Here is an 11,607-nt window from a genome sequence, read left to right as displayed (position 1 = left end):
GTTTGGAAATTTGTCTTTCCGCAGAGTTGCAAGTGTTGGGAGAGGAGAAGAGGAGAAGAAAATAAGTCTCACCCACAAGTAAACCCAAAGATATTTCTCTTCTCCCCCGGCCTGCTGCAACCTCCTCCTGTCAACTCAAAGTAAGACTTAGGTATTAAGTGGCTGTTCAAGACCTTTTCAAAATCGCACCACCGAGCGAGCTAGCCTAGAGCTAGTTGTGACGATTCATAAGGCATAAAGCAAGATCACATACTCCGTCTCCTGTGAAAGGAAAAAATGGTTTCCAATTCCAAACATATAAATAGATAGCAGAATGTGAAAAATTGCCATCATGTTTTGGTCCGAAGTCATTTTCATCCTAAAGTCATTTTCTACAAAACTTGCTTGGTCCAAAGTTAATTTTCCTTTCGATAAGATGATTGCAAAGGGGGACTCGCTGGATGCTCTAGTCCAATGTCATTTTTTTTCATCCTAAAGGCTAAAGTCAATTGAAAATAGGTCTTGCTTGGTCCAACTCTGTGTTTAGTGGTTGAGGACGGACCCGACTCTGCTCGACTGAGCCTGCTTGGATAGCAATCGGGTGGGTCGGGATAATCTCGCTCACATACGCAACCAAAAAGAATACTGGCTGTCGCGCTGTCGGAACCACTGACACCAAGGTCCGCCGTTTCTTCTTATACTCTCCCTCTAAATTCCATTTCACCTGAAATTGCTGTGCCGTTGTTTGCGTTCAATCGTGATGGCGGGAACTCTTCAAACCCTAAGCCTCAAATCGCCGGCCATCTCGTCTCCGCCTGGCCGTCGTCGGCGCGTGCAATCCCCTATTACTTCCGTCTCACCCTCTGGCAGCCGGAGTTTAAGTGGGGGTGGCAATTCGTGTGATGTTCACTTTATCCACCTCCCCATTTCAAGCAAATCTATCAGAGCAAGTAGTAGTCTCTCCCATCAGGTTTACTGTCGACTGTCTAATTCTTGTAATGCGTACTGCTTTATATACAAAACAATGCGTCAATTGTTGAATTTGATTTAGGGAGATGGAAGTAAAGAGCAACTTCCACAAGTGAAAGCTGGCAGTTGGACAAAATCATTGTTGAAATTCGCGTCCAATAATTTTCTTCCATTAGGCAAGTTTATGAGCCAGGTTTTATGCTTGTAATTAAGTTTGCCTGGTGCGAATATGGTAATGCTTATGAGTTTCCCTTCTCTGAAATGAAACTTGCTAATTGCACACCTCTAGTTCTTATGATGCTTTTACCTGTAACAGATAATGACATCTTGCATGTGAGTCCAAGTTGTTTCAGTAATGCTCTTCTTAGTTGGCTGATCAAACAATTCTGTGTTTGATAACATTGCCATTTTTAGTTCAGCATTTACTATTTTGGGAAAAAAAATGATCTACTTACTTGACTTGTGGCTCAAAAAATGAGAAGCTAATATATCTGTTTTTCTTGTAAGTTGTAATTTGCAGCTCTTGTCGGTGGAGTAGCATTAGGACTTGCAAATCCTACGCCTGGTTGTATTGCTGATAGACTATATCTATCAAGGTTTAGCAGTTTTGGGATATTTGTAATATCAGGTACTTTGTGCTTGTTTATCACTTTTTATGTTCTTTTTACTAAGGGGAACTGGAGAGACCAGGATGAAAACCCCCAGCCCAGTGGGGTTGAATGCTCTGCTAGTCCCACTGGTCATTGCGGTATAAAACTTCAAAATATGTATTTCCTTATATTTTTTCCAAAACAGGATTGACACTGCGTTCTGATGAAATTGGTGCCGCTGCTGAAGCTTGGCAAGTTGGACTATTTGGGCTAGTATGACCCTGAATACTTATGAGCCATTTTTTGTTTTTGTAGGTTCATTTTTCTTAAATAATTTAATTTGTCTTTATTCTTTCATCTTGTATTTCTATCAGGGAACAGGATGTTAACTTGCCAAAATGGAAAAGAAACAATCTATTATATGCGGAGGAATTTGGAACTTAAATATTGCTTTTTTCTTTTGCTTCTTCTAGATAAATAATATTCATGTCACTACTTATCAATCCACTTATTTTGGATCTGTTCTCTTCTTATGTCACAGTTTTTAAGGTTCATATAGCAGATCAAATTCTGTTCAACATTTGTATTCCTATGGGATTGAACTCTTTTTTTTTTCCCAATGCAGGCTTCAATTTTGTTTTTCACTCCATTTTTTTCAAAGGTTATATTACTACTTAAGCTCCAACCACAGGAATTTGTTACAGGTTTGATAAGTTGCCTTGCTTTTTGGATTCTATTTTCCTTCCACACTATTTTGTTGTTATTCACAATCTGCTTCTTTACTTCTCTTGTATGTTGACAAAATCAAAGTTCTTCTCCTAAATCCTTAGTTATGTCGTGTAAAGTGAACTTGATTTTCTTGGTCTTTTGTGATCGTTTGTCCCTTATTCCCAGTTACCTATAGCTACAGTAGAAAAAGTAATGCTCTTGAATTGTTTTTCTTTTTCTCCCATTATTGAGTTTTTTTATTTAATTGGCGTGCTATAAGCATCTTAAATTAACTCCCTTTCTGTTTAACTGTTCTGTTATTTCTTTGGTAAAAATATGACTTCTTTTTTTTTTTTTTTTTTTAGGACTGGCCATATTTTGCTGTATGCCAACAACATTATCAAGTGGAATAGCACTGACTCGGGTGTGTTGAATGTCATCGGTCTCCTTGTACAGTCTGCTTTTAGTTATTATACAGGATAATAAAGGAACCCAAAAAAATAAATAAATAAAGGAATAGAAAAATAAAAATATGTTTGCAAAATCTGACTTCAGGTTTATATTGCTAAATGCAGCTGGCTGGTGGGAATTCTGCCCTTGCTCTTGCAATGACAGTTATTTCAAATCTTTTAGGAATTTTAATTGTAAGTTTTATCATTGTGATCGTGGGATCCTGAAACAATTTTCCTTTATGTTTAAAGAGTAGTATCACCTTGAATTTTATTGGTATTGTCACTGATTTTCGAGGCATTTTCTAATTTTTTCTAACATTTAGCTACATTATGCCTTTTGAAGTTTATTCACTTAATAAGACATAGATAATTATCTTCTAGCTTCATATTTAATCAATTTTGATGTTTTCTCTTCCCCTCTTTCAGTATTCTCACTCATTGTGGCAGTATGACCAAAAAGCCACCATGGCACAAAACTATGTTGTATTCACAAGGGAAATGTAGTCAGTTCTACTTATGTCCGTTTGTCTTGTGGTTTTACATGGTTTCATTGGCATTTAAAAGAGGCTAACAGAAAATACACTAGAGTATATTTTAGCTATATAATTATTTATATTTTTTCCACTTGGCAACTTCACCCACTGGTACTGAGACTTGTCTTAAATGTTTAGTACAGGAAGTCATTTTAGTGATTTAAATCTGATTTTTGGCTGTGAAGGTTTTGTGTATCTCTAGTACTCTTTATCCACTTAATTTTTTTTTTTGAATCTTTGTTTGGTAGCGTGTCATCAGGAAACCAAATTTTTGTGTTAAACCTATGAAATTAAAGGGGAGCATGGGTTCCTTTTAATAGAAAAATAGTGCATAAAAAGCGCTTGTTGACATTGATCTCTAGATGAGCTATGCCAATCTCTTAACTACTGGAATGAGGTTCCATCATTTGATTAAAGTGACAAAAAGTTGAGACATCAGGTTTTTGTTGTTTCCTGTTTCAATGTAGAAACTGATACAAATCACTGCTTTTTATAAATTTCTTTTAGCAGTTTTCATGTTCTTGAGATTTTCAACATTTTCAGAGTCTCTCACTTTGTTATAATTTGCTCATTCTCCATATTTCTTAAATAAAAGCTATAATTTTATCGAAATTATGAATTTTCACATGCTGGGTAGGCTTTCACAAGAGCCATCACTTTGTGATGCATCTGAACCTTTTCATGTATGTTATGATTTCTTGTGGATAAACTATGTTGTATGCTTATGTTTTATCAGCTTAAAATTTACTGACTCTAACTTATTATATATCAGATTCCTTTTTCCATCTCAAAATTCATAGCTTCTGGAGTTGGTGTATCTGTTCCAACCGAGCAGTTGTTCAGAAGCCTGTTTCTCACACTTCTTGTTCCTCTCATTTTAGGAAAGGTAAATAAATCCTCAGATACTGCATGGATTCATGTTTAACAAGAGATTCCCGTGTGATACTATTTCTGTAGAAGTATTTTTCCTTCAATTTGGGATTGATACATTCTTCCTTTGGAGGAGTTGGACATGGATTTTACTTTGAAATATTAGTATAATTTTTTAGTTTGGTTTATCCACTGGAATCGATTATTTTCTGATATAAGGTTGAACATGAGAGATTTCAAGATCATGAAGGATTTTGCTATGCACTTATATTCTAACAGGTGTATTATGAAGCTCCTTTCGTATTATGTTTGTGAGATTCTGCTATCTATTTTGTTTGGAAACCACTTGTTTTTCCTTTCAGAGCAGACGGAGTATGTGATCTTGCTTTTGTGCTTCTATATGCCTGATGAATCGTCACAACTAGCTCGGTGGTAGGATTTTGATAAGGTCTTGAACAGCCACTTAATATTCATGCATGTTAAGAAAAACAGAATAATTTGAGGCTTACTTTGAGGGGAGGAGGTTGGAAGGGGTTGGGAGAGGAGAGAATATCTTTCCTCACAAATATTCAAGCCAGTGGGTTTGCTTGTGTGTGAGTTTATTTTCCCCTCTCCTCTTCTTTTGGGCTTTGGCTCTTGTGATTGTTAGATGCTAGCTACTGTTGAATTGTCAATTGTCAGAAATATACAAATGGCATCAAGTTACTTCAGAATTGATCCTTTTTTTGCATTTTTATAGTTTATTATGTAGGTCCTGCACTGGAATTTTTTAATGTGTGTGGTCTTAGTGATGCAGCTATTACTTTTTGGTGTTTAAATCTTTTTTCAGGAATGATTTATTGATTTTTCTCATTCAACAGGCCCTTCGAGAGTCATCTGAAGGTGAGTATTCTTGTAAAACTTCTTAAATACAAGCAAATCTTTTTTTTTTTGGGGTGTTTGTGGGGGGGGGGGGGGGGAGGGGAAGGGGTGGACATAGTGGTGCTTCAGTAGAAAATGGAGTTTATGTTTGGCCTTGGCAAGCATGTTGTGCTTGAGTGGCACAAATGAATGGTGCCCTGGGTTTTATAGTTTTGAGCTTCTTTGAGAATCATAAGCGTTAAGAGTTTTGAGATTCTTTGAGAAGTATAAATTGAAGTTCAAAGGTGTTATCACCAGGCATTTTGTACCTTACACATCTTTTGTAAATATAAGGAAAACCAATTAATCTAGTTACAAAAACAATTGAGTTTCATTTGAGATGGAACACCATCAAAATTCTGCAGATTTTCCCTATCTTTACTTTAAGGAAAGGATGAATCCAACTCTTCCACCCAGACAAACCCAATTCTATTAGCCCATAAATATTTTAAAACAACAGTGCCTCCCCTCTCTGGATTTAATGTGGACAATCTGACACTGTATGAAGGTGGATAAATTTGTTATTTCTTGCTGTGGTCTGGCATAATATATCTTTCAGCATTTAGTAATGGCTGTGGGCTGTACTATAGGAATTGTGTAGTATAAATTGTGACATTGTACACTATCTAGACGTGTCTATTAGAATTTGAAAAAAAAAAAAATCCCTTTCGTGTCGATATTCCTACATGTGGCTGCCTGGCAAATTTCCTTGCTCTGGTTTTATAGTTGGAAAACTTGTTTCTCCATCAATAATGGAAATCAAATTATTAATGAGCTTCTAAGTTCCTGGTGTCTTTTACTCCCTCCTACCCATTGTTAATGTCATGTTTCCACTTTTTTGCTGTCCCAAAATAAGTCTCGTTGCAAAAGTCAAACAACTCTCAATGATACTTTCCTTTTATACCCTTCACTAATAATGACAAGTTTCCATCCATTAACAATAAACAATTGCATATGACCCAACATAACACATACACACTTTCACAAGGCCTGTGACTTTTTGTCTTTAGTTGGCTGGTTTTGGTATTCAAACACTGGTAAGACCAGAAGATTTTGAAAGGTGCAGCCCACAATTTTACTGTGCATAAAAAGTGCTGCCTCCCCAAAAATGTCCCAATTTTTGGGACAGAGGGAATACATTTGATTATATGTTATTTATAATGTTAAAAAACATTTTCTGGAAAAGGTAGGCATTTTCTTATACTGAGAGGTTTCACAATTAGTAATCTATTTCATTATGGTACAAAATGTTTTTGGCAGTGTAATTTCAACTAGATGTCATGACCTAAAGATAAAGCGGATTAGACTGGTCTCCAACATCAATGTACTTCATCTGGCACAAACTCCAGTTGACTCATCTAATGAAATTCATTGCCCGTCATGTACAGTAATGAATTCCATGCCATTGGTTTTTCACATCATCTGGAAGCTGACATTAGGGTGACTGCTTACTGGATTATGCTTCTTGTGATGTGTGAAGATAAATGTGCTTCAGTTGTATACTATATTCATCTGTTAATGAAGGTTTCTTTTGTCAATACTGCAGGTGCAGCAAATTTTGCTGATCAAAATCGTAAACTTTTGTCTGTGATGAGTGCAGTTTTGCTCAGTCTAGTAAGACCAGAATCAGTACTTACTTTTTGAATGAGTTGCTTCTGGGCTTGCATTAGGTAGCGCTAGTGTATAAAAAGCACGAATGTGCAATGTTTTCTATCTTGGAATATATTCTGTAGCTTATAAGGCCTGAATAGAATTTGAGCCTTGAGGTAATGGGGTGTGAAGATCAAGTTTGCTTCATTATTAAGTAATTGTTGCTCTTCAAAATAGGTGGGTGGAGTCCAGATTTTTTCTCATAATCGGTGTAGATTGTTTGCAGCTTTTACCATGAAGAAGGAAACTAGGGTCCCTTGCAGGCATTAGATGTTAATTGCTATGTCAATCATATTATTATTTTCTAGTAGATTTCTTTTTTGTCATAAGAGTGCCACTCTTAAAACATGGTCCTTCTCTTTTTAGCTAATTTGAATGGCTCATGGTCTGACTTTCATAGTTACATTGCATATTTCTTCAGCTTTTGCTGTGTGTCTGTAAAATTTGAGCCTTTCAATTTTTCTTAATCGTTTAGACTCATGACTGGGTTCCACTGTTTTTGAATTAATTGATATAATGGATAATGGTCAAGGCAAATTTCAGAATTAGGTGTGTTAAACTGAATTATGAAAGATGGCTTTGGTGGATTTTCTTTCTTTCAAGTAAAATGGCATTTTTTCTCTAATGTTTGCATTTTATGCAGGTCCCTTGGATACAAGTTAGCAGATCAAGAACACTACTTTTAATGGTCAAACCAGCAGTATTTTTTGTAGCTGTTTGGATGGGAGTGTATGATATTCCTTTTAAAATTTTTCTCATTTGTTTTTCTTCAGGTTGTTGGTGTTGACAGTTGATTTCTCATATATTGGTTAATTTTGGATGGTGGCAACAAATTTCTGCACATCACCGACCTTAGCTGTGATTCCCTAGGGACAAATTTCCTCATTATTCAGTTCATAATTGTCCGGTTATATTTATGATACTATGTGGCTTAATTAGTGCTAAGCTTGCCTCTAGTCTAAATTATGCCAATGAGATCAATTTCTAGCCAATTAGATTGGTTTTAAGGACCTTTTAATGGTAATACTTAAGAGGAACATGTAGCTCACTGGGCTTTGATTACGAATTACCTATTGAGGTGACCGAACTTCTATATTGTAGGCTTCTGCATGCTCTCCTGCTAGTGTTTAATGGTCTTGCTATCCATATCCTCTCAACAATTTGTGGTGGCAGCAAGTCAGCTTTTGCAAAGAAAGAAAATACCTCTGCTCTTCTACTCGTTGCAAGCCAGGTGACACGCTTGACTAATGCTGCATATTTACTCTTAGGTCAAGCATTACACTAGCAGAGCTAAAGATGTAGAAAATTCGATGGCAGTACAATTCTTCTGGGGTGGCGGCTGCAACTGTGGACACAATGTGCATAGAATACATGTTAGTACAGTTGATTCAATTTCACCCTGTTGTGTGGGTTTGCAGAAAACCTTGCCTGTGATGGTAGCCGTTATAGAGCAGCTCGGTGGTGCTTTTGGCGAATCCGGTTTGCTGGTTCTGCCCTGTGTTGCAGCCCACCTGAACCAGGTCATACACGTGGCTTTTTCTTGTGTATATATGTCATATATGTATATTATTGTTTTTATGCCTATGTCGCCTGAGATGAAGCATTATCCATGTGTAGATTGTTTTCGACTCCTTTTTAGTGAGTTTCTGGCTTCAAAAAGTGCACGCGTTTGACTCTGCCAAGGCTGCCTGAGAACGTAATAAAGAAAAAGAATTAAGGGTGTAATCCAAGCTGCTGACATACAAAAGAGCATCACATTAATTGTCACAGATGCGTACAAAGGACCCAGATTTTGTGTTGAGCAAGAAAAACTCCCATTCTTCTCCGGCCACAGCATTGCGGTGTAATCTGATTTATTGGCACCTATCCCTGGGATGGCCTTAACTTGTCAATGCAGAAATTACAGTCTGATGTAACTATAAATTGATCTTTGTAGTTATACCTGGCAATTGGGCGGGTTGGATGGCTTTTGGGTGGATTGATATTGGGTTTTCATTTAAATGGGTGACACTCAATCCGTCCAACTTTAGATTGAGTTAAATTTGGGTTGGATTATATTGGGTTATCTCAAATTCATGATCCAAATATGATCTAATATAGTAATTAATAAATTTTGATACATAAACCCTCTCAAATATATTTTCATATACAAAAAAAAAAAAAAATAATTCACATACATAAACACATTTTCACATAGATAGACATATTTTTACACATTAAAACACTCATAGACACACATACTCATTTCTTAAATTCTTTTGAAATATGTTATTTTTACACATGCAAACACATTACAATACACACTAATATACTTTTACAAATGTACACTAACTATTTAAACTACTTGGATGATTCACTATTTTTTATACAAGTAAGGATTTCAAATTGGGTATAGCTTTGGTACAAACTAAGAGACGGAAGCAACAATTTTGGTTCCAGTTAAATATAGCGTGAAAAATGGCATACCAATGTATAATTTTCTAATTCTTGTTACTTGATTTAGCATTAGCTATTCCGGACATATTTCTAAGAAATCTGCCAAATTCATGAACTATTAGCAATTCCGGACAAATTAGCCAAATGAAGCCAACCGACCATGTAATGAATTTGGACCGTAACAGCTTTTGGAGTTCTGTAAGTGTCTGGAATAGCTAATTAGGCAGATTTTGGACAACTTGGCCAGTGGATGTTTTGCTTGATCCAACAAGGCTGGTCATTTTTTTTTATGTTTCTTGATTTTAATTTGTTAATTTGTTTTTTTAATTTATGTTAGATAATGGGTGCCTGACACAAATACCCAAACCGTTCAATATATATATGGGTCTTTATTATCCAACTCAAAATTAATCCAAAATTCAACTTATCCATTTCAACCTCTCAATTTTGTGGATGGGTTGTTGGGTTTTAGATATAACTGTCAGCTCTATTTGTAGTTATTAATTTATTTTTTTTCATTGTACTAGTTAAGAAGTTATTCAACTAATAAAGAAGAGGAGGCACTTGTATCGATTATTTTTAAGAAAAATTATATCTCACCCTCGTCAAATCGAATTAAATGCAGTTGGCTTCCCGATGAATTATCTCCACATATTAAGGCACAATAAATTTTTGGAAATATATTATTTGTGCTTCCATTTTTGTTAATCAAACTCTCATTATTAATAATCTATTCATATAGTTTTCATTTATTAAATTATATGCTAAAACAAATTATGGAAATATAAATAATAAAAAATGGAATATGAATAACATTTGCCTAAATTTCATCTACCCAAAACCCTTAAAAAAGGAAAATACGAAACTTGACGTAATCATCTACCGCTGTAGGTGAGGAAAAAGGGTGAAGGTGACATCACACAATCGAATTACTTTTACCACAAAGGCGAAGGCGGGCGGGGGTGGAACTTTTTCGTCGACACGTTTTTCATCAATCCATTCATACGTCCGGCCTCGTACAAAGGAAAATATATGGCAGGCAAAGAGTCCAAATTAATAACTCATTCAAAAAAGGGGGAAACTCATCACAACCACCAAGCACCAACCACCACCAACCACTGTCACTGTCAATTTTGCGAAATGTGAAATTCGAGAGAAAGCCGTGGACGGACAAACAAGAAAGAAAAAGAGGTCGGTGGTGGCTACAGGTCTTCCACTTCGCTAATAGGAGGAATTTTTTTTCTTCCAAACTTAATATTTTAATATAATTATCACTCGTTTCTCCCAAGTCCTAACTATGAATCTAAGCTGTTCAAGGTTCAAACCAACTCCAACTATAAGAAGTTTAATCACATTAATTATTGCATGCTCAATAATTTACTAATCAAATGTGAGCCACACACATTAACACAATAATCACACGCACAATTTTTTTTTATAAATGATTTTTAATTTGGTGTCAGACACTAACATTACACTTGATTTATCATAAGAGCAATAGCAGCGCGGGTGTAATGGAGGGCCATTAGAGATCTATGATTAAATATAAAATAATTCTAACCACCAATAATTACATCCAATTTTTGTTTCAATGGTAAATTTGCCAGCACACAACGCATTTTAGCTTTCCAATGGTTATATCCAACGATTAGATTTTAGCCTTCTATATAAACACACAACACTTTTTTTAAAACATATTCCACTAAATTTAATGTAAAAAAATTAATGAAAGTTAGTACTTTATTTTTTAAAAATAACAAAATTATTTTTAAAAATTACTTTATTTATTTATGAGATATGAGTTATGCATTATTAAAATAAATGTTTGATTTAATTGTAAACCCATGCTATTACACCTTATGGAGTGTAATTCATTGTGAGTGAAAATATAATAAAAGAGGAGAAAGTGAAATACTGACGTGGCATGTGAATTATACTCCATAAGATGTAATAGCATTGTAGATGCTCTAAGAACAAATCCGTTTACAGATCGATTCACTCCCTACACTTAGATACTGTTTTAAATTAATTTCACTCTTGTTAAAAAATTTAACACTTAAAAAACTCCTCTCAACGAATGACTGCCTTCAAAGTACCCGTCAGTTAAACCCAAAAAAGATAGTAGAATATAGGGATAATTTCAGAAACCTCCCCTGAGGTTTCTGACATTTACACTTACCTCCCTTGTAGTTTGAACAATTACACTGACCTCCCCTGAGGTTACTAATTCTTTACAAATTCAGTCCAAATGATTAAAATATTATTTTAGAGAGTGAAATTAGAATTTTGTACCTGATTTATCCTTTGTGTCACATGTCCAATGAATGGCAAAATATTACAAATTAATTAACAATTGATAAACTTTAACGAGCGTAGTTTATAGGCAAATACGTATTGTCTATTTAAAGTACCAGCTCTTTACATGTATTTTACTTTCAAACATTTACTTTATCACAAATAATTATTCTCAAATACAGATTTGTATTTACTCTCAAATATTTAATTTTTTTTAAATACAAA

At 35.1% G+C, this 11,607-nt stretch overlaps 1 protein-coding gene across 5 annotated transcripts; it reads left to right on the top strand.

Moving 5' to 3' along the window:
* The first annotated feature begins 21 nt into the window (after window positions 1–21).
* Window positions 22–8,723, top strand: LOC113725669 (probable sodium/metabolite cotransporter BASS4, chloroplastic). Of its 5 annotated transcripts, none has more exons than XR_003457389.2 (14): window positions 22–949; window positions 1,031–1,124; window positions 1,469–1,576; window positions 1,744–1,811; window positions 2,164–2,242; window positions 2,612–2,670; window positions 2,822–2,890; window positions 4,004–4,117; window positions 4,962–4,983; window positions 6,548–6,615; window positions 7,295–7,380; window positions 7,753–7,882; window positions 7,969–8,171; window positions 8,269–8,723. XR_003457389.2 is itself a non-coding variant. In XM_027248966.2 (14 exons), the coding sequence occupies exons 1-14, from the start codon at window positions 740–742 to the stop codon at window positions 8,341–8,343; spliced, it is 1,284 nt and encodes a 427-aa protein (XP_027104767.1). In that variant the 5' UTR covers window positions 339–739; the 3' UTR covers window positions 8,344–8,723. The 5 variants fall into 5 exon arrangements, 4 of the variants coding, with proteins under 4 accessions (XP_071930198.1, XP_071930196.1, XP_027104767.1 ...); XM_027248966.2 differs by having other exon boundaries at window positions 339–949; window positions 8,070–8,171; XM_072074095.1 differs by lacking the exon at window positions 2,822–2,890 and having other exon boundaries at window positions 332–949; window positions 8,070–8,171.
* The last annotated feature ends 2,884 nt before the right edge of the window (window positions 8,724–11,607 follow it).

The sequence above is a fragment of the Coffea arabica genome, chromosome 2c (assembly GCF_036785885.1).
Source record: "Coffea arabica cultivar ET-39 chromosome 2c, Coffea Arabica ET-39 HiFi, whole genome shotgun sequence".
NCBI classification, from domain to species: Eukaryota; Viridiplantae; Streptophyta; class Magnoliopsida; order Gentianales; family Rubiaceae; genus Coffea; species Coffea arabica.
Note: the sequence above shows the minus strand (reverse complement) of the source record. Positions and strands in the feature narration are given on the sequence as shown.